Raw genomic sequence first — 23,565 nt, 5'->3', positions numbered from 1 at the left:
TGCTGCCCTCCAGTGTTCGACCAGTGGAACGACAGGCTGGATTGCCAGGAGCTGTACCATTAATTTGCATGTTGCTCAGGGACTTGGACTATACATGTGCTTTCTTGCGTAACGATGTATGTGTTTTTTTTTTCTCTCTCTCATTATTTTGGATGTATGTTACGCACCCAGGCCCCAGAGGAATGCTGCCTCATTCAACTGTATCCATGTATGGTTTGAATGATAATTAAACTTGATTTGATTTGTTAGAAAGGGAAATGATATAGTGAACCCAAGGAAGCCAGGTGCCATTTCTGAGAATGTAGGGCATTGAGCATAGAACAGTACAGCACTGTAACAGGTCCTTCACCCCACAATGTTATGCTAAACCAATTAAATTTATAATGAAATGCTTAACTAATCTCTTCTGCATACACAACGTTCATACCCTTCCATGGATGTCTTTAAAGTCTCCAATGTATCTGCCTCTAACACTACCCCAGACGGTGTATTCTAGGCACCCATCACTCTCTGTGTAAAAAACACCTGCCCCTCACATCTCCTTTGAACTTGCCCCCTCTCACCTTAAGTGCATGCCTTCTAGTATTAGACATTTCAACCCTGGGAAAAATACTGTCTGTCTTCTCTAGGCCTCTCGTAATCTTATAAACCCCTGTCAAATCTCCCCTCAGCATCCACCACTCCAGAGAAAACAACCCAAGCTTGTCCAACCTCTCGTTTTCACACATGCCCTCTAATCCAGGCAGTATCCTGGTAAACCTCTTTTGCACCCTCTCTGAAGCTTTGACATCCTTGCTGTAGTGGTGCATCAGTACTCCAGATACATCCTAACTATTTTATAAAGCTGCAATATAACTTCCTGAATCTTGAACTCAGCACCTCAACTAATAAAGACAAACATGCCAAATGCCATTTTAACCACCCAATCAACCTGTGTAGCCATTTTCAGAGATCTATAAACTTGAACTCCAAGCTCCCTGTGTTCATCCCCACTGCTAAGGATCGTGCTGTTAGTATATTGCCTCTTTGCATTTGACCTACCAAGGTGCAACACTTCTCATTTGGCTGGGTTAAACTCCATCTGCCATTTCTCTGCCCATATCTAAAACTGATCCAAATCCTGTTGTATTCTTTGCCAGTCATCCGCAAACTTACTAACACACCCATCTACATTTTCATCCAAGTCATTTATATAGATCACAACCAACAGAGGTCCCAATACAGATCCCTTGTGGAACACCACTAACCACAGTCCTCTAGCTGAAATAAATCCTCTTGACTATTACCCTCTGTCTTCAATAGGTAAGCTGGTTCTGAACCCAAATGGCCAATATACCGTGGATCCCATTCATCTTAGCTTTCTGAATAAGCCGTAGAAGTTACCCATGCTCTTATGGTCAATGGCTCTATGAATTGGTCTAACCCTTTATTTGGTAATTGGCATATTTCCATGGTGAGGGCAATTTTTTGATGTGTTTTGAAGTTCTGATTCTTTGGTACATGATCTTCTGGCTGGGCCGTACAGATGAATCGCCCTAGCTCAGTTTTTGAGCTGACTGAGACAAGGCGCTGTTGCCGTGTAGATGCCGCACTGACATCAAAAGGGGGAAGATCAGCCATGTTCCTGCTCATGATCCTAATGAGCTTCCTAATTTTGGTATTCAAATCTCTATAGACTTAAAATCAAGTTACAGTCCTGGGACTGCCACTTTTGAATAAGATGCTGAACTAACACCCCATCTAGTGTCTCAAATGATTGTGTTATTGATGGAGGCATTTTTTGGGGAGCATTGCCTTGACTGGTATTGAACCCTCAAACAGATTATCTGGTCACTATCATGTAGCTTTTGTGGACCACGGTTACCATTGTTGACTGGTGGCAAACATATTCAGCCAGAGTACGTGAATCCTTTGTCAGTGAGCACCGTGCATTTTGTGTGTGATTGAGATTCATTTAATGCACGTGATCTGTAAGTAACTATTTTGCACTCACTGTTTTTCTTCTGGTGAAATTGTCCTGCTTTGTTGGCAGAAGTTGCTTTAGTTTCTGTTTCACAAACAAGAGAAGATCTGCAGATGTTGGAAATCTCTTTCACTGATCAACTCCCCAGTGCTTTACTTCACTTGCCCCCCCCCCCTCCCCCCCACAGCCAGTTTCACCAGTCACCGTGTTTCCTCCTTCCACTCCCCCACCTTCCTACTCTGACTCCGTCTTTTTCTCCCCAGTCCTGCTGAAGGGTCTCGGCCCAAAACGTCAACTGTTTACTCTTTTCCGTAGATGCTGCCTGGCCTGCTGAGTTCCTCCAGCATTTTGTGTGTGTGTTGCTTAGTTTCTGTTTCCTCTTCTTTAAGCTAATGTTTGACTAAATTGACTTTACTTGCTGAATAATGGAAATTTTATTATGTTTAATTTAACGCACTCAGCTTCAAACATTGGCAGATGTCAATAAATAGTCTGATAATTGAAGTATTTCAATGGCAGTATAATGCTTTTGGACATCTGGAATTGCATAAAGGGAAATAATACTTTCCTTTGACTGTGGATTATGAATGCCTGGTCATAGCTGTAATAGTACATATTCAAATCGTGCCCACTCTTTGAGTACACTTGTGTATGATGACTACATAACTAAACTCAGCATTACATGCCAAAAGCTGCTGGCCCTTACTGAGGAATATGAACTGAGGAATCAGACACTAAAATTAAAAATAATATGGATTATACTCACATCTCTCCACAGATCGGAGAATAAACGCATGTTGCTATAAATGTACGGTGTGTATCGATTGTGAAAATGTAGACCTGAGTGGATCGATTGTTAAACCGTGGATCAAAATGGATTAATCATTAAACACTTGCTTCTAGAAAATTATGAAAGCAAAAAAACTGAGATGTACAATTTTTAACATGAACTTACCCTATGAGCACTGAGTTTGAGCTGTCAGCACTACATTAACATATCCCAAACACTAGAGCATTGATGGAACTATATTCATTCATTTCAGAGATCACTAAATTCTCCATTGGTTCATTCTGAAGATGGTAATTACAGCAGCATTGATTTCGATAACAATGGCAGCATTAACCTTGTGTCCTGCACTCCCTTCCATTTACCTATATAAAAAACACATAAACCATCTCCTGCAACCTAAGTACCCACTGTAGCAAACCAACTTGTGATAAACATTTGTCCTCGCTTGTGTTGTTAAAAAGAGTTAAGTATTGGAATGAATTTTTTTTTCTCTCTGCTATCACAGTCGTATAGTCCTTGTGGAGATTAATGGAATATATTTTATGCACTTACAGTGTGGCCGGCAACTGTGACTGATGGAATAAGGAATAACAAACAAAATTTATGGATGAACTGCAGGAAAAAGACCTGGATGCACGGGACCCCAAAACGGATCAACCCTGCTGGGTCGATGTAGACGGTAAGGAATGAGTTACAACAGTAGGTTGACTCAGTAGTTTTTTTTAAAGCTTTTGTCTTTAAAGATGTTTTTGAAAAGAACTTAGTGCAAACTTGGGTGAACAGTCTTGGAAAACCCCACCTATTTACTGCAGTGGGAATATGCTTGTCTCTTGAACTCTTAACAGTTCACCGCAAAGGGAAGTGAGGATGGACAATAAACGCTGTTAATACCAGTGACACCCTCGTTACAGAAATGAAAAGAACAGATCAAATAGCACACCAAATCTAATTAACAAGACTCATAGAGTAAGGATTGGGGAGATAGTCTGGGTCATAGAGTCATAGAACACCATAGCTCAAAAAACCAGACCCTTCAGCCCATCTAGCCTGTGCCAAACTATTAATATGCCTAGTCCATACCCCTTCCACCCAATGTACCTATCCAAATTTCTCTTAAATGTTAGAACTGAGCCTTACATCCATCACTTCTGCTGGCAGCTTGTTCCACACTCTCACTGCCCTCTGAGTGAAGAAGTTCAGAATTAAAATCAGATTTAGTATACCAGCATATGTCATTTTTGTTGTTTTTGGGGCAGCAGTACAATGCATTACATAATATTAGAATTGCAGTACACAACTATATATAATAAATAGTTAAATTAAGTAGGTAGTGCAAAAATAAAAACAGTAAAAAAAGTAGAGAGGTCATGTTCATGGATTTAATGTCCATTCAGAAATCAGATGGCAGAGGGGAAGAAGCTGTTCTTGAATCATTGAGTGTGTGCCTTCAGGCTTCTGTATCTCCTTCCTGATGCTAAGAATGAGAACACGGCATGTTATTGGTGATGGGGTAAAATTCTCCTCAGGTTCCCTTTAAACATTTCACCTTTCATCCTCAACCCCTGTCCTCTAGTTCTTGTCTCACACACCCTCAGTGGTAGAATCCTGCTCGCATTTACCCTACCTATACCCCTCATAATTTTGTATACCTCTATCAAATCTCCCCTCTTTTTCCTACACTCTGATGACTAAAGTCCCTGTACCTCGAGTCTTCAAATCCCAGCAATGTCATTGTACACCAGTCATTGAAGGTGGGCATGCAGGTACAGCAGGTGGTGAAAAAGGCAAATGGTATGTTGGCATTCATAGCAAAAGTATTTGAGTACAGGAGCAGGGAGGTTCAACTGCAGTTGTACAAGGCCTTGGTGAGACCGCACCTAGAATATTGTGTGCAGTTTTGGTCCCCTAATCTGAGGAAAGACATTCTTGCCATAGAGGGAGTACAGAGAAGGTTCACCAGATTGATTCCTGGAATGGCAGGACTTTCATATGAAGAAAGACTGGATTGACTAGGCTTATACTCACTGGAATTTAGAAGATTGAGGGGGGATCTTATTGAAACGTATAAAATTCTAAAGGAATTGAACAGGCTAGATGCAGGAAGATTGTTTCCGATGTTGGGGAAGTCCAGAACGAGGGGTCATAGTTTAAGGATAAAGGGGAAACCTTTTAGGACCAGGATGAGGAAAAACTTCTTCACACAGAGAGTGGTGAATCTGTGGAATTCTCTGCCACAAGAAACAGTTGAGGCCGGTTCATTGGAAGTTAGATATGGCCCTTGTGGCTAAAGGGATCAGGGGGTATGAAGAGAAAGCAGGTACAGGGTTCTGAGTTGGATGATCAGCCATGATCATACTGAATGGCGGTGCAGGCTCAAAGGGCCAAATGGCCTACTCCTGCACCTATTTTCTATGTTTCTATGTCCTTGTAAATTTTCTCTGCACTCTTTCAAGTCGGACCAGGAAAACTTTAAGAAGGATCTGTTGTTACAAAACAAAGCAGTGAAACTGTTTGTTTTCAGTGACCTGTGAGGAAATGGGATAACACTGAGATATGAGCTGCCCTTTGAATAATAAACATCATTATAAGAAAAGAAAGTCAAATCTTTGACATTTGGATAATTATATCTGAATGGTCATGATTTTAATTTCCATTAACAGTGCTATCTTAATTGAACTACACTGCAGTCAGTTGGAAGTCTTCTCTGGTACTGAGAGAGTAAGATAGCGAGCAGAGGCTCCACTTCTTGTCAGCAGCGAGCTAAATGAGGGAAGTCATCCATTAAAAAACAGGGTTTGACAGCCTTCCCTGCCAAGATACTAATGCAATGTGGACTCATAACTCCTTTCTGGTTGACTGTACAGTATATTTCTTCTGAGGAGGCAGTCAAAGATAAAAATAAAGATTAGCTTTATTTGTCACAAGTACATCAGAACATCAGTACGTACAGTGAAATGCGCCATTTTCCGACAACAACCAACACAGTCCGAGGATGTGCTGGGGGCAGCCCACAAATGTCGCATGCCCTTCGTACCAACCAATTTGGATGTTTGAGAGTATGTAATTGTCAACAAATGTGACTTGGTCTCTCTCATCGTATTCCTTTTGCTCTTTCCAATAGCATTGTTATGAAAATGTATAAAATGCTGGAAATCCATAATAAAAGTATTAAAAAGTTACCTGGTCAAGGCAGGTCAGGCAGCATCTAGGGAAAGAAAAATATGTTAACATTTCTGGTTGAAGGTTCTTCATCTGAACTAACTTGTTTCCTTGCTTTCCCGATTTTGTCAAAGAATCATTGTGAAATGTAATCTCTCTTTCTCCCTCCACAGCTACCGCCAAACTTACTGAATGTTTTCCAGCATTTTTCTTTTTATTCCACCAGTCGTCTCCCAAAAGTTGCTTTAAATGGGACAATGGCCTTACTTTCACTTTTGAAAGGCCACTTGGGACCTAGGCCATATTTTGTGTGCTAACTGAAGACAATGGAAAAATCAGCCAGCGTTTATTACAGGCAGTGGATCTGTGGCTGCCTCTGCAGTACACCTGCTGTAATTGTAGACAGTCCTCACTGTCTAAGCTGCACACATACAAATACAATTACAGCAGCACACATTGTCTCGTCTGAGCTAGCACTATGTCAAACCCATCATATAAATACAAGGATCGGGTCTCGATCGGATCCAAATTCCCTTTTCAGTCAGGAGACAAGTAGACTCAAATCAACCATCCTTCTGACATTCCCTTGATCTGCTCTGCATCCTAAAAGTAGGAGCTATCCAGCTTGCGGTTGGAGAGGAGCTTGAGGTCAAACGAACCCGCAGACAGACAGGTGCAGTGCTTAGATTCGAGGTTAGGTGTGATGCATGGAGAGCTTGTACTTGGGAACAAAGTGGTACCTGCTGTGTTTGCTGAGCAAGAATAATCGGAACATAGGGCTTTGAAAATGTGACAAACAGATGGTCAGATTGGCAACATTTGATACAGAAGAGCAGCACTGTGAACAATGATCTCGTATAATAGCATTGCTCTCTGAAATTAATTAGCATCATTAGATCAGATAAGGCTATATCCTCTGTTTTAGGAAACAAGTACCATAAATGTTAGAATAAATTCTACCATCAAATTTACTTGGACGGAACCCAGTCATGTGCAAGTAAAAATACAGATGGTGGAAATCTGATGTTAAAAACAGAAAATGCTGGAAATACGCAGCAGGTCAGAAAGCGTCTATGCAATGAGAAGGATGTGATTTTTTTAATTGGTCAGATTAGATTGAATTAAGCTCCTTACCTTCTATTGATTTTCTTTGGGGTTCATTTTGTATCAAGGAATGTCATTGGACATCTTGATGGAGATTGAGAACAAACCGGACTCATGCAGTGAAACTCCAATAACCTGCTAGCTCCTTGTCCATAAATCCTGGTGATTCGGTATCTGGCCTTGGGATGCTGTTCCCTGTCCTATGCTCATATTTGGCACACCGGGTCCTTGTTCCCATTCTGATTTTAAGCACACTGGATATTGTATCATTGTGTCTTTGAATTTGGCTGGCTCACTGGGAAGTGTATCATATTACTGTGTAGCATGTCTAAAAAAAGTGAATTGAAAGTGTTAATGGATTATCATCCAATATGCAAAAAATCTACATCTTCAAAAGGTGGTGCTTCAAGAAGGCAGCATCCATCATTGAGGACCCTCACCAACTGGGACATGCCCTCTTCTCATTCCTCCCATCAGGGAGGCCGTACAGGACCCTGAAGACACACACTCAACTTTTTAGGAACAGCTTTTTCTTCTCTGTGACCAGAGTTATGAACCCAGGAACATTACCTTGCTATTCCTCTTTCACACTATTATTTACTATAGTAACTTACAGTGATATTTATGTCCTGCAGTGTACTGCAGCCAGAAAACAAATTTCAGGACATATATCAGTGATAATAAACCTGATTCTGATCCTAACTCCACTTCAGTCTAAGTCCCAAGAAAACTGTATTATCGAAGTGTTATTAGTTTTATGCACGTACTTAGCCACTTAGAACAGTGATTTTAAATAATAGCAATCCTCCCAGTAATTAATTTTCATCATTCAATTACAAATGGGATAGTTCTTTAATTTGGAAAACTAATACTATGTTATTGTAAAGTGGATGAATTACAATGATTCTTCTCCAATTGCCAAACTCAAACCCCTGTGTCACACTAACTTTATTTTTTCCGCTATTGAAACAGTTATAATCCTTTGAACTTAATTGATTTATTATTTCCAATTTGCTGATATTGGCCCTGCAACCTCTCCGACTCACTTCATGGATGCCTACTTAAGTTCAGTTTCCTTAGAAACGGAGCCCTTAGCCTGCCCAATCTGAAGTCATCCTGCAGTTTGCGGGTTTATAGAGGGTTGTGTGTTAATTATAGAAGGGCAAGACTTGCAGCTCACTAGAACCCACCCAGCAAACACACTGAACAATAATTCCAATACGACGTCTGCACTCAGGGCCTCCTAATCACAATTTCTTGGTTTACTCTTTTCTTTACCTCAGTGTAATATTGTTGACCTATGTTTAGAGACTTTGGCCTTGCAAACTGTGCAAGTAATAAACTATCAGAGTACTCTATGTTAATGTGTAAATCTTTTAAATTTCAGTCATTATTAGTTAAAGAAACATAGAGAAATACAGTATAGCAATGAGCCCTTCAGCCCATTATTTCTATTTTTTTTCCTTTTGCTCGTCTACAGTAGCCCCACATGCCCACATTAGGACTATAGCCTTCTATGCCTCCCTTATTTAAATGTTTCACTCAACGCTGCTTTCTGCAATATGAAAAACAAGTCAAGAGAACACCATGTTAGCAGCTCTCTGTAATTGGATTCAATGCTAACTGTTTATAAGCTAAAGTTGTTAGAAACAAAAAGGAACGTACGTGGATTACAATGTACCTGTATAGGTTGAGTGAACTAGGGCTTTTTTCTTGGGAGCGAAGGAGGATGAGAGGTGACTTGATCGAGGTGTACAAGATGATAAGAGGCAGAGATTGAGTGGACAGCCAGAAACTTTTCTCCTCCGGGTGGAAATGGCTAAATCCAGGGGGCATAACTTAAAGGTGGTTGAAGGGAAGTATTGAAGGATGTCAAAGGTAGGCTTTTTTTACACAGAGAGTGAGAGAGGTAGGTGAGTGAAACTTGGTGGTGGTAGATGTAGATACTTCCAGGACGTTTAAGAGACTCTTAGCTAGGCATATGGATGAAAGAAAAATGGACTGTTATGACGGAGGAAAGTGTTAGATTGATCTTACAGTAGGTTGAAACATCATGGGCTGAATCGCTATAGTGTTCTTTGTTCTCAGAGCAAGGAATGAAAAAAGTTGAGTTTACTGTTAGGGTTAATGGGTAGATGTTGGCGCGATGCATTACGTCTGCCATGGGTGAAAAAGTCTAGCTCTGAGTATGATCCCTCTCTCCATGGAAAAATTCAAGATCGCTTGAATTTGCAGTCCCAACATTTGTACAAAGGCATTGCACATTCAACCATGAATTCAGCCCATCAAAATTAATTGATAATACTGAGAACATGAGTCCTTAGGTTGTAGGATCTATTCACTGTTGAAGATATCCAACTCTGGGTCAGGAGCCCGGTGATTGAAGGGTAATAACTGTTCCTGAACCTGGTGGTGTGGGCCCTAAGGCTCTTGTTCCCCCTTCCCAATGGCAGCAGTGAGAAGACAGCAATGGCTTGGATGGTCCATGTTCACGGGTAATTTTTGTTTTGCCTTTTCTTTGATCAAAAAATGTTTTAATCTTGTTTTGCAGGAGGATCTTTCTGAAAACTGTTGGTGAAGGTGGTTATAAAACAGTGCCTCTGCATCGGCATCATGCAGACTCTCACTACATCGGCTAACTTTACAGGGAGAAATTAAACCCAGCCAATATTTCATGTTTGTCGAAGCACAGAACATGGAAACAGCAGGTATGTCAATTAATTCATAAATTATTGCAGAATTGAAAAAAAGTGCCAAAACTTTGACATCTGTTCCTGTTTTGAACAAAAAAGCATTATAAATGGCCTTACTCGAGAATAGGGGAATGATCAATACCTCTGAGAGTTCTGGATAATTTCGACTACTTGAGCATTTACTGATGAGGAAGCAGAATTGTTATGCTCACAGTAAGGTTAAAGAACGTTAGTGCCTCGAAATTAGACTGAATAGCTCTGCCATGTTTGACACAATGTGGCTGAAAATCGCTTTTATTCAGATGAGGTGACAATTAAACAACCATTTGCAGGTCACTTCTTGGCACCACTCACGCCTTCCAGACTACCTTCCCCATTCAAAAATTTAGTGTGATTTCCAACAGCCCTTCCCCCCCCCCAACAATATCAGCTGATGGTTCTTTTAATGCAATAGTCAGCTCTCCTTTCCCCACCCCAGAGCCAGTGGGTTACCAGCCATGGAGCTCCCAAGTCTGGCCTCGGGAGAGGATGAACGAGGTGGCACATTTCTGGCCACAAGTGATCAAGGCTGTAGTTTCTGACTCCTGGGCCTTGGGCACAGGTGAGGTTTTCGGCAGCACCCAGTGTGCAAAGGGATAACTGGTATCCCACAGATTTTCTGGATGTGCTCAAATTTACAGGCCATGCTTGATGGAGTTCAGGAAGAAACGAGGGAGATCTCGTCAAAGTGGATGTGGAGCGGACATTTCCTATTTATTTATTTAGTGATACAGCATGGAGCAGACCCTTCCAGCCTTCTGAGCCAAGCCACCCCAACAACCCCACAACCCCGATTAACCCGAACCCAGTCATGGAAAAAGAATGACTACATAACCTACCCGATACGTCTTTGGACTAAACCGGAACACCCGGAGAAAAGACACCATTCCACAGGGAGGACGTGCAGAGACTCCTTACAGAACAGCACCTGAATTGAACTCCAAACTCCGGAATGCCCCGAGCTGTGATAAAGTCCTGTTAACCTCTCCCCGTGCTGGGGAGTATAGGACTAGAGGGCACGGCCTCACAATAGAGGGCCATCCATTTAGAACAGAGGTGAAGAATAATGTCTTTAGCCAGAGCGTGGTGAATCTGTGGAATTCATGGCCACAGATGGCTGTGGAGGCCAAATCAGTGGGTATATTTAAAGTGGAGGTTGATAGGTTCTTGGTTAGTAAGGCCATAAAAGGTTATGGGTAGGTGGCAGGAGAATGGGGTGTAGAGGGATAATAGATCAGCTGTGGTGGAATGGCAGAGTGGACTTGATGGGTTGAATAGTCTAATTCTGCTCCTATGTGTTAGCATCTTATACACTAAGTGGTGAAATCCTCCTTCTGCAGACTTAAAGACTTTTCTTTTTATGTTGTGAACAGCTTTTTGTAAATTTTCTGGGGAAAAAATTTGCATTTAAATGAAGCCTTTTATGATTCTCAGCACCTTTACAACTAACTTTAAATTGCGGTTGCAGTATTAATGCAGTAAATTATGGAAAATCAGCTTCGATTGCATGCTCTAGACTTGGTGTATAATATGTATTGAAGTTCATCTTTGACTTCAGTGGAATCCAATTTTAGAAGCGAGTGTTTAACGTCAACTAAATTTCATCTCTACAGCAAAGAATAAATGTCAAACGTTTACCCCATTTTCTCCTTTGCCTCCTGTTGTAAACCAGAAATATTTAGTGTACTAAGATGGGTCTGGAGGGCTATAGTTCAGGTCCAAGTCGATGGGACTAGGCAGAATAATAGTTTGGCACAGACTAGATGGACCAACGGGCCTATTTCTGTGCTGTAGTGCTTCCATGATTTTAAGTTGATGATTGTAAAATGACATGTTTGAAGATTTCACAAGTTTAAGATGAAAACCTTCCTGGCACTTATCTCCAACATGATATGTTATCCAGGAGGGTTAAAGTTTCTAAAGAGGAAAGTGCATAGAAGAGATGATCCCTCAAGCTCATTGTGAGCCTGTCCCCTCTTAACAAAGAGCACTGGATTACAATGGAAAACCGAGAGGAAAGAATCTTAACAGGTCTAGCTAGTTGGAACATTAGATTTATTTGGGGAATACAACTGGTGAGATACCATGACAGTAGAATAAACCTTAGAATGGAATGAATCGGAATGGTACATCATGTACCAATATAATACTTTCTCATTAACTGACATTGCATTGACTTTTATTCTGAGTCATAATGATGGTGCTACGGGAAATGAAAATGTAATGCTGTACAGGGCACTCAAGAGTGCTTATTTGATTTGATCATTAAAACACATTACTGGAAAAACAAAACTAAAAATCCATACTGCAGCTGATTTTGAGAATGTTTGTTGTAGACGTGTCATTCCAAAGACAGGTTCTCAGTTCACGACAGTTATATCTTTCATAATACACACAAAATGCTGGAGGAACTTAGCAATTCAGGCAGCATCTATGAAAAGCATCTCTTCCACTTCATGTACTTCTGGTCTTACCGTATCCTCCCGCCACCCTACAGGGATAGGGTTCCTCTTGTCCTCACCTACCACCCCACCAGCCTCTGCATGCAACACATAATTATCTGCAACTTCCGCAACCACCAACAGGATCCCACCACCAAGCAGGTCTTTCCCTCCCCCCCCCCCATTTTCTGCTTTCTGCAGGGATCACTCCCTATGCGAGTCCCTTGTCCATTCGATCCTCCCCACTGATCTCCTTCCTGGCAATTATCCTTGCAAGCAGAACTAGTGCTACACCTGCCCCTACGCCTCCTCCTTTACTACCATCCAGGGCCCTAAACAGTCCTGCCAGGTGAGGTGACACTTCACCTGTGTGTCTGTTGGGGTCATTTACTGTATTCGGTGCTCCTGGTGTGGCCTCCTCTACATTGGTGAGACTGGACATAGATTGGAAGATCACTTTGCTGAGCTTCTATGCTCCATTTGCCAGAACAAGCGGGATCTCCCAGTGGCCATCCATTTTAATTCCACTTCCCATTCCCATTCCGATATGTCCATCCATGGCCTCCTGCACTGTCATGATGAGGCCCCACTTAGCTTGAAGGGACAACATATATTCCATTTGGGTGGCCTCCAATCTGATGGCATGAACATCGATTTGTCAAACCCTCAGTAATGCCCCCCAATTCCCCCTCCTTCTCCATTTCCCATCCTCTTTTCCCTCTCTCATCTCATCTCTTTGCCCACCCATCGCCTCCCTCTGGTGCTCCTTCTCCTTTTTCTCTTCCATGGCCTTCTGTCTCTTTCACCAATCAACTTCCCAGATCATTACTTCATCCCTCCCCATCCAGGTTTCACCTGAAACCTGGTGGCTTTCTCTCCCCTCCCCCCACATTTTAAATCTAGAATCATAGAAAAACCACAGCATAATCCTGTGCCAAACATGTACTTACTTTAGAAATTACCTAGGGTTACCCATAGCCTTCTGTTTTTCTAAGCTCCATGTACCTATCCAGGAATCTCTTAAAGAGACTCCACAAGCATCACTGGCAGCCCATTCCACACACTCACCACTCGCTGCATAAAAAACTTGCCCCTGTCATCTCCTCTGTACCTACTTCCAAGCACCTTAAAACTATGTGCTCTTGTGTTAGCCATTTCAGCCCTGGGAAAAAGCCTCTGACTATCCACACTATCAGTGTCTCTCATTATCTTATGCACCTCTATCAGGCCACTTCTCATCCTCCGTCGCTCCAAAGAGAAAAGGCCAAGTTCACTCATCCTATTCTCATAAGGCATGCTCCTCCATCCAGTTGACGTCCTTGTAAATCTCCTGTGCACCCTTTCTATAGTTTTCACCTCCTTCCTGTAGTGAGGTGACCAGAACTGAGCACAGTATTCCAAGTCGGGTCTGACCAGAATCCTCTATAGCTGTAACATTACCTCTCGGCTCTTAAACTCTTAACCACAGAGTCAACTTGCACAGCAGCTTGGAGTGTCCTATGGACTCAGACCCCAAGATCCCTCTGATCCTCCACACTGCCAAGAGAATTACCATTAATACTATATTCTGCCATTGTATTTGACCTACCAAAATTAACCACCTCTTATCTGTGTTGAACTCCATCTGCCACTTCTCAGCCCAGCTTTGCATCCTATCGATGTCCCGCAGTAACCTCTGAGCCCTCCAAACTATCCACAACACCCCCAACCTTAGTGTCATCAGCAAATTTACTATCCCATCCCTCCACTTCCTCATCCAGGTCATTTATAAAAATCACAAAGAGAAGGAGACCCAGAACAGATCCCTGAGGTACATCACTGGTCACCGATACAGAATGTGACCCATCTACAACCACTCTTTGCCTTCTGTGGGCAAGCCAGTTCTGAATCCACAAAGCAAGGCCCCCTGGGATCCCATGCCTCCTTACTTTCTCAATAAACCTTGCATGGGGTACCTTATCAAATGCCTTGCTGAAATTCATATACATTACAGTTACTGCTCTACCTACATCAATGTGTTTAGACACATCCTCAAGAAATTCATTCAGGCTTGTAACACACAACCTGTCTTTGACAAAGCCATGCTGACTATTCCTAATCATATTATGCGTCCCCAAATGTTCATAAATCCTGCCTCTCAGGATCTTTTCTATCAACTTACTAACCACTGAAGTAAGACTCACTGGTCTATAATTTCCTAGGCCATCCCTAGTCCCTTTCTTGAATAAGGGAACAACATCTGCAGCCCTCCAATCCTCCAGAACCTCTCCTGTCCCCATTGATGATGCAAAGATCATCGCCAGAGACTCAGCAATCTCCTCCCTCCCCTTCCACAGTGCCCTGGGGTACACCTTGTCTGGTTCTGGAGACTTAACTAATTTGATGCTTTCCAAAAGCTCCAGCGCATCCATTTTCTTAAAGTGTATACGCCAAAGCTTTTCAATCCTCTATAAGTCATCCCTACAATCGCAAAGATCCTTTTCCGTGGTGAATACTGAAGCAAAGTATTCATTAAGTATCTCAGCTATCTCCTCTGGTTCCATACACACTTTTCCACTGTCACAGTTGATTGGTCTTATTCTCTCACATCTTAAGCTCTTACTCTTCACATACTTGTAGAATGTTTTGGGGTTTTCCTTAATCCTGCTCACCAAGGCCATCTCATGGCCCCTTCTGGCTCTCCTAATTTCATTCTTAAGCTCCTTCCTGCTAGCCTTATAATCTCCTGGATCTTTATCATTACCTAGTTTTTTTAACCTTTCGAAGCTTTTCTTTTCTTCTTGTCTAGATTTTCAACAGCCTCTGTACACCATGGTTACTTTCCCTGTCTCATTGGAATGTACCTATGCAAAACACCACGCAAATATCCCCTGAACATTTACCACATTTCTGCTGTAAATTTCCCTGAGATCATCTGTTCCCAATTTATGCTTCCAAGTTCCTGCCTGATAGTTTCATATTTCCCCTTACTCCAATTAAACGCTTTCCTAACGTGTCTGCTCCTATCCCTTTCCAATGCTTTGGTAAAGGAAGTAGAACTGTGATCACTATCTCTAAAATGCTCTCCCACTGAGAGATCTGACACCTGACCAGGTTCATTTCTGAATACCAGATCAAGTACAGCCTCATCTCTTGTAGGTTTATCTACATATTATGTCAAGAAACCTTGAATACACCTAACAAATTCCACCCCATCTAACCCCCTTGCTCTAGGGAGGTGCCAATCAATATTTGGGAAATTAAAATCTCCCACCACAACACCTTTCCAGAATCTATCTCCCTATCTGCTCCTCAGAATTTTTCTCTCTGTCCTGCCGAAAGATTTCAGCCTGAAACATTGACTAGTTTTTTCCATAGGTGCTGCCTGGTCTGCTGAGTTCCTCCAGCATTTTGTGTGTGTTGCTCCAATTTCCAGCATCTGCAGATTTTCTCTTGTTTATGGAAAGGAATGAACAGTCTACATTTCGGTCCGAGACCCTTCATCAGGGTCTTTCCTTCTGATTTTTTAAAAGAGAAAACAATCAAAATATATTTAATAATTGTACCCCATTTTTTTTAAAAAAGCACCTCTTCCCTTAATTTGGTTTTTTCCCTAGTCTGAGGTAAAGCATTATTGGATCTTACAGGTGATACATTCTTTTAGAGGTAAGCAAAGAGAAGCTTCAAGAAACATGTAAGAATGTCAAATAATAAGAACTGATATTGAGGTTTAAATATAAAACATATAGTAATATATTGGTGCCATATAGATTGATATGCTCCCTGATCTCTGATGTGCCACTTCCTTGATAAACCTCATGGCAGTGAATCATACCTTGTGCCGTGACAGGGTGGACAAGATTGCTGTCTTGTCTTTTAGTTGCTTTGACCCTCATTCCAAAATGAGGGTATCCTTGGCAATGAATTTGGAGCCTTGCACTGTACCAAAAATAGCATTTGAATGTTTGTGCATTTAATATTTAGGGAAAAAAACGGGGAGTATTTAAAACATGATAAAATCTGCAGGTTCTGGAAACCCAAAGCAACATTCATAAAATGCTGGAGGAACTCGGCAGGTCAGGCAGCATCTATGGAAAAGAGTGAACAGTCGGTATCTCAGGGCCAGACCCTTCTTCAGGATTAAGAGGAAAGGGGGGGAGATGCCTAAGTTATAAGGTGGTGGGGGGGGGGGGGAAGAGGCTACCTGAAAGTTGGTAGTTGGGAAAGGTTAAGTGCTGGAGAAGAAAGAATCTGACAGGAAAGGAAGCTGGACAATAGGAGAACAAGAAGAAGGAAGGGACCTAGAAGGAAGTAATAGAAGAGGGGAATAGAGGAAAGGTGGGATGGTGGGGGAATTTTGTTCACGGAAGGATAAGTTGATACTCATACTATTAGGTTGGAGGCTACTGAGATGAAATATAAGGTGTTGCTCCTCCTCCCTGAGGGTGACCTCATCTTGACACAAGAGGAGGTCACGGCTTGACACATTGGAACGAGAATGGGAATCAGAGTTAAAGCAGCTATAATTAATTTGTTACATTTTAATAAGTTTCAGTAGTTGCCTGTTACTACCGATGTATACATAGATGATTATGTTGCAACTGAATGGTGTCATTAAACAAATGGCCACTTTCTTCCTGCGGGAGATACTGAGAATTGCTTTTAATTATAATATTGATCCATAGCATTTAAATCTCTTACTTTTTGTGCACCAAAGTTCCTATGTGCACATTGATAACAGAAACTGCCTGTGTAGACTTGACGTGCTCTAATTACACTTGTTCCCATTGAAAACTCGGCAGTAGCCATAGATAGAATAATGTCGTCATTGTATGACGAGATTACAGTGGGGAGTCTGCATCTGTACGTATGAAATTTGAGTAGAAATATAAAAATAACTACATTTGAATGGGAACCGGATTTTTGTCATGTGCTCTGGTCCAACTATCTAATGGCTTCCTATACCAGTTCACTTGGACACCACACTTGGCTTTGATGGAACAGCTGCATAACTGTACAATATTCACCAGTAAAACATTTAAGAAAGTCCATCTGTAAATATCCCGTATCCACAACTCAGTGCTCTTATCAGTAATATTTATCCTTTTCCCAGCAACACCACAGTCAGGAGCATATTATTTAAGTATCCAGCTAATGCAGCTTCCTATTTAGAATTGAGCAGGATCATTTCTAGTGCAAACCTATCATTTATGGGCAGAATCTTCAAAATGCCTGTTTGTTCCTTGATTTCCTGTTCTTGTGCAATCTCGCTTCACCTGAAGGTTACATGTTCAATCATCTAGATGATATATAAAAACAATAACATACATCAGTAAAAATTGTCAACAGACAAAGGTCAGCTGAATTAACATTCTAGCCGAGCCTTCTGGTTCTTCTTGTGGTTGTAAAGTAGATTCTAATCTGAAATATCAGAGTTTACATTCATAGTTACTTAGGTATGACTCTTTCAAACATTGATCATTTTCCTTTTGCCCCAATGTCAGATTTTAATGAAATATTAATTAACAAATTAAATGAATGAATAATTTTTGGAATAATGCTGAATTGGGGCCAAGATGAAAGCTAAGCTATAACTGTAATCATAATGAGATTTTCAAGTTGTGCCATATCCGTTCAATTTCAATAGAAGTAATTGTGATCTGATAGGAATAATAAATTCCTTATGGTGGCTACCTCAGTTCCCTTACGCCAAAAAAATTCCTCTTGGTTCAAATTGAAAACATTTGTGTATAATTTTTATCTCTCTTTATTAATGCATTTTAAATTATTCATCTGCATAGCCTTAGCAGGGAACTGGATTGCTTCATGTTAACATTGTTTAGCCTTTTCTCTTTCCATTTAGAATCATGTGGAGCAGGGAAAATTCTGAAGTCTTACAGCGCGGCAGATGCCGCTGTTACCTTATCATCTTTCACTTCACCAAAAGAAAATGAACTTGGCCACAGGGTGTTACCTTTACCTACTTCAAAAGAGGGCAGCACGTTGGACCCGCCCTCTCCTCTGAGACTAGCTGATGTGCCTGAACATACTTCAAATGATTCCTCTGCACATGCCATTTCCCTTACATCTTGTGTTACAAAGGGTGTGAGTTATTTGTCCGTACCAGAAGATTCTGACAAAGCCCCATTGAGGTACACGGAGCCTAAAGGCATTTCATTGCTGTCTGATGATTGTTTCATGCAACAGAGCAGAACCTGTTTGGGCTGCTTCATTGAATCGAAAGAAAGCATTGATGCAGAGCCTGGAATAAGCATGAAGATAGGTGACATGAACAGGGACTGTGACACCTGTTCTGTCTCTGATATAGGGATTCAGTGCATGAGTACAGGAGAAAGTGGAAGATATGGGGATCAGCTGCTTTCAGACCAACTGCTAAGCTTTACTGTGCACAAGTCTAGGACTACAGACAAAAGAGATGTGGAGAAATCTGACAGTGAGTCAGAAGATATTACTCAAAAACATTACTATGAAGGATTATTGCTGGACAAATGCAATGGAGAGGAAGCTTTACTATCGAATCCCAGTCAGGACTGGGCTTACTTCGAGTCTTTTATTAGTGAAAGCAAAATAGAACTGCTTGACCTGTGTTCCAAAAATGAGCTTTCAGTCAATCTTTTTGCAGAGGAAGAAGTGGACAATTACATGTTTGATGACGAATCGACTCTCAGCAGTGATGTCTGCTCATTAAAGATTAGGTACGAATCTTTTCAAGACAATGTCAGAGAAAAGACAAACGCACTTCAGGAAGAGGCACAGTTGAGCTTTTTCCCTAACGTCATTTCAAACTGCACAAAAAAGGAAGGCAAAGCCTCTGTAAAAATGAATTTAGACACATCACAAATCAAATCTGATGAGATTGATATCTGGGATGATAAGGACCAATCTGAAGAGAGATCGGGATTGCAGAAGTACAGTAGCACAGTGGATGTAAAGCTTTATGCAACTTCTAAGAGAAATCATTTCTTTGAAGCAAATCATTCAGTCGAAGATTCGGGAGAGTACAGTGATGATAGTTACGGAACAGATTCCTCGTACGACACCCTCAAGTGCAGCCTAGATAGCACAGGGTATCTCTCGAGACAAAATGCAAATTGCTCTGGGCAGCTGAATTATGCACTGCGTGCCAAACGGAAAGTGCGGTATAGTGATGACTACCTGTATGACGTTGACTCCATAGAAAACGAAAAGGTTTCGGGGAAGAAGGAATGGGTAGCAGATGGTCCAAAGAAGGAGGACGATGATGAATGGTGTCCACGAAAGCGTCGAAAATCAGCTCGGAGGGGACCGCCCGTTATTATTAAATATATAATAATTAATAGATTCAAAGGTCAAAAGGATATGCGAGTAAAAGTAAGTAAAATCGATGCCAACGAGACAAGTGTTTGTCTAACCGAAGAAGCATTAGGTAAATATGAAAAACTTGCCCCTTTAAAGGAATTCTGGCTCCAAAGACAACCTGAACGAGTGTTGTCAGTGCCTACTGAGAGAAGGAAGAGGCTGCGTTTAAACAGCTCAGTATCTGATGTGTTTCTTTCTCATCCTGCCAAGAGGAAAAGCAAGCCATTTGCAAGCAGACACCGGGCTCGGAGGGTTCGGCTTGAGCTAGGCCCCAACAAGCAGATTGCATGCTCCTTTGATCCACTTGAAACCCAGATGCTGACTCACGCAGGAAGGGAAGAGGTGGCCTTTGTCGACTCTCAGACGTTTGCGATTGAAATCCCTAGCTGTGAAAATGGCTTTTGCTCCACCAACATGACATCAGGGACAGCTTCGATGAGAGGCAAGCCGCAAGGGAAGTTTGAGAACAGAGTAAAGGAGAAGGGGCGTCTAAAGAGATTGAAGTTAAAGGCAGAGGCCAAACTGAGGAACACCAGCAAAAAGCACAAGGTGGAAGTAAATGACGACACTGAGGCAATGACAAATGCAAGCGAGATGGATTCAGCTGTAAAGAGGCAGAATAGTTCAGGTACTCTCCTGACTGATTCTATTCATTGCGCTCCAGACAACACCCATTCATCTAAGTTGTGCCATGCAAAGGCTGCTGCTAAGAATTCTTCATTCTCACCAGCCACCTGCTCGTCTGACAAGACCGTGCCATCTGCCAATGCTGCAGCTACTATGCAAGTGATCCCTGGGGGGTATTTGCAGACGTTGCTGGAGGCATCTGATTCCATCAGCCACAACGGGCTCTCTTACTTCCCGAATCATTCAGTGGTTGCCTCCAAGGAACAGGGCCACTTTAACCCGGCAAACTTGACACAGAGCTGCGTCCTGTCCCCGCCCTCTGAGTCCGAGCAGCAGTCCCCTCTTTACCAGCGGGAAACGCAGTGCTTCGAGAAGTTGTGGCACGCAAAGCAGGAGTATTCAGCCGTCAGAGCACCTGCCATTCTGCCGATGAGTCTGGATGGTGCAGTATCACTGCCGACAGAAGCTGCTAGCCTTTCAGGAACCATTACTGATACCTATCAACAAATAGATATGCACAGTGACGGGCTTGTACTTAGCAAAAATTATTCCCACAGCCAGCCACTGCAGTCAAATACCAGCTATCAATCATGCATAATAGAAGACAGTGATGGCAATTTTCAGCTCCATCGAGATTCAGTAGCTACAGATGACACCAGGGTCATCAGTTTTGATTCAGTGGGTTCTTTGTCAGCAAGCTCCAATAATTTTAGCTCTTTAAGTTTGAAGTCATGTGAAAATGATGGCGAGGATGATATGAATGATGACTTTTTAGCTCATTGCAGCCCCAAGCTGGTAATTCAGCAAAGCATCGATGAAGTTGTCCCTCTGAAGGAATCTGCAGACCTCCTTGACATCTCAAACTTCACCCCCGACCGGTTCAGGCAGGTGACGCTGTCTGAGATTTCCCCGCCGATTACACCCGATCTTTCACCTGGAATAGTGGGGCCAGAGGTCAAAACGTTAGGCAAACCCAAAGACTTTCAGGAACATGTTCAAGCTCTTCTTGGAGAGCCGACCGAAATGAAATGGGGTGCAGTATCACAGCCACACAATCAGTCAACCGAGGCTTTTATTTTGAATAATCAACAGTTTCAGTTTCACTCCTTTAATAACAATGACACCTGCGAGCTGACTCAAAAAGATGCTTTTGATAAACAAGCTGGTGTGGTGAAATTAAATAATAGCAGAGGACAAAAACCTAAAAGGAAAAGTACCTCCAGTAAACATGTGAGCCCAAACCAAAGCTCAAGTCCAAAAGGTGCGAAAAAACCAAGGAAGCCAAAATCTGCTAAAGCGGCAGAGAAAACTCAAAGCAGAAATAATTTGCGTCAGAATCCTGGGACTTCCAAAACTCCCAAAAAATCGAGTGGTGCCACACACTCTAAAAGGAACGATCAGGTGCAGCTACCTACTGCCAATGCCAAGTCATTGGATGCTCTCATTAGTAAAAACAACATATCCCCTTGTGTCCAGTTGCTAAACGAGTCCTTTCCACATTGTGGTCCTACAGCTGTGCGGGGTAGGAAACAAACTGGGGGTAATTGTACCTGGCCTTTGAGCAAAAAGACCGGTGATGGTTGGGCTGGGCACAATGTTACCAACAGTAACAACTTGTTAGTTGACGATCAGAGGGAATTTGAAGAACCAAGTAATATACTTTCTAACATTGCCTCTGGAATGGCTGAAGTCCAGCGTTTCATGATGGCTTCTATTGAACCAATATGGAGCCCTGGAAGCCATAACATTGTCTCAGCTTCTTGCCAGTCTGTTGAGGCAAATAGCCTGAAGTGGAAAACCTTGAATATTTTGGGTGGCACCACGTCAGAATCGAAAAGGAAATCAAATAGTTCATTGCCTGTGAAAAACCGGAGAGCAACAGCCAAGGCCTTATGTAATAAAAATCCTGCAAAATGCACAGTTCCTCATACTACTGCACCAACTGGTCCGAGCAATGAATTTAATTTCAGCTCTGGTATACGAAGTGGCATTTTTGACAGAAGCTCTGACACTTCAAGTATTCCTGCCAGTAATGGCCCCATCCACAAAAAAATGTACCGTCACAAAGCAACATTAAAATTGTCAGGAGATGAAAAGATTAAGATAAAGAGAGCAGAGCGTGAACAGCAGCACAAGAACCCATTTGTGACAGCCTCTCTTGAAAAACTGAGGTAATACATCAGCACAGTGGCTGTGATGCACCCTTTACATTCCCAGCACCTTCTACGCCCAGGCACTGCCCCTTATTTTCCCCCTTTTTAAGCACGAATTGCATGCAAGAGGCAGTTTCTCCCCACCCCTACCCCTTTTGCAGAAGGAATGATTTGCATGAGAACTCCTAGAATGGCAAACTTAATTATGAAATAACTTTTGTTCTGACTTGGCTGTGGCACAATTAACACAGTTGCTATTAGTACTGTTATTTCACTTCAGTTTTTTTTTCCATAATCCTTAACAACGTTTTAGTAGACTACATTTTCTACAGCTGCTGCAAAAAAAAAATAGAAACCCTTTGAACCATGGAATAAATTATTTGGTTTTCCTGCAGCAAGAATGGCTGCAGTTTGCTCTCAGTAAAAATGGGGCCTTTGAGTTTACCTGTGTTTGAAGAAGATTTTTGTTTCCAGCAAAAACAGTTGTGAACACATATAGTGTTCGTCAGGATAATGTTTCACAAAAGAAGAATTGTTCAGAGGCCTTGTCAGTGATCAAACAAAAATGGAATTGCTGGAGTTACAAGAAATGTAATTATTGTGTATCTTGCAGAATTCAGTACCTTTAGTAAGAGTCCAGGTTCTGTGCTGTAAAGAGAGATAGAACACCTTTGCTTCATCAGTGTTGATGTACAATAACACATGCACTACTTGCAAAAATCTGTGCCAAACCATGAACAAGTGTAAAGATAATTTTATGACAGTAGGAACATTACAACTTTGATCTTAATTTTTTTTCTTTATATATGTTTTTAAAAAAGAGAGGGAAATAAAAGACAAATTGAACTTATTATTCCAGTAATTTTATGGCAAGTCCCTTGAAGCACCTGCAGCTCACTGTGGATTATGACACCTCAATGATCACCAAAACACTGACGGCTAACAAGTTCAGCAGTGGTTCCACTTTGCCAAATATGCTTACCTCATCTGCTTGGCAACATGCAAACTCACTCTGGGGAGTCTAGATGGAATTAACTGGTTTGTGTTCAGTCTGAGCTTTATCGAAAACTGGAGTATGGGGTATGTACTATGCTTGGACCAAGTCAGAGAAAAGAGGGAAGTCCCGTCCGTGTACTGAATGGATATATTCCTACCGTGTGATGATGGTCGTGATGGATAATTGGAGTTCACTAAGGTAAGTGCTTTGATAAATTAGTGATGTTTATTTTAATAGAAGCCCAAAATACTTCACATAATT

At 41.8% G+C, this 23,565-nt stretch overlaps 1 protein-coding gene across 7 annotated transcripts in view; it reads left to right on the top strand.

Annotated features, from left to right (window-relative positions):
• The window catches only part of nexmifb (neurite extension and migration factor b), a 282,397-nt gene that overhangs the window by 243,709 nt on the left and 15,123 nt on the right, over positions 1-23,565 (top strand). For all 7 annotated transcript variants that reach the window (XM_059976847.1, XM_059976845.1, XM_059976844.1 and 4 more), the window contains 3 exons: positions 3,308-3,432; positions 9,568-9,724; positions 18,032-23,502. In XM_059976847.1, the coding sequence (XP_059832830.1) occupies positions 9,691-9,724; positions 18,032-22,329 (4,332 nt within the window). In that variant the 5' untranslated portion in view covers positions 3,308-3,432; positions 9,568-9,690 and the 3' untranslated portion in view covers positions 22,330-23,502. The remainder of the gene's footprint in view (positions 1-3,307; positions 3,433-9,567; positions 9,725-18,031; positions 23,503-23,565) is intronic.

The sequence above is a fragment of the Hypanus sabinus genome, chromosome 8, assembly GCF_030144855.1.
Source record: "Hypanus sabinus isolate sHypSab1 chromosome 8, sHypSab1.hap1, whole genome shotgun sequence".
In the NCBI taxonomy this organism is placed as follows: Eukaryota; Metazoa; Chordata; class Chondrichthyes; order Myliobatiformes; family Dasyatidae; genus Hypanus; species Hypanus sabinus.
Note: the sequence above shows the minus strand (reverse complement) of the source record. Positions and strands in the feature narration are given on the sequence as shown.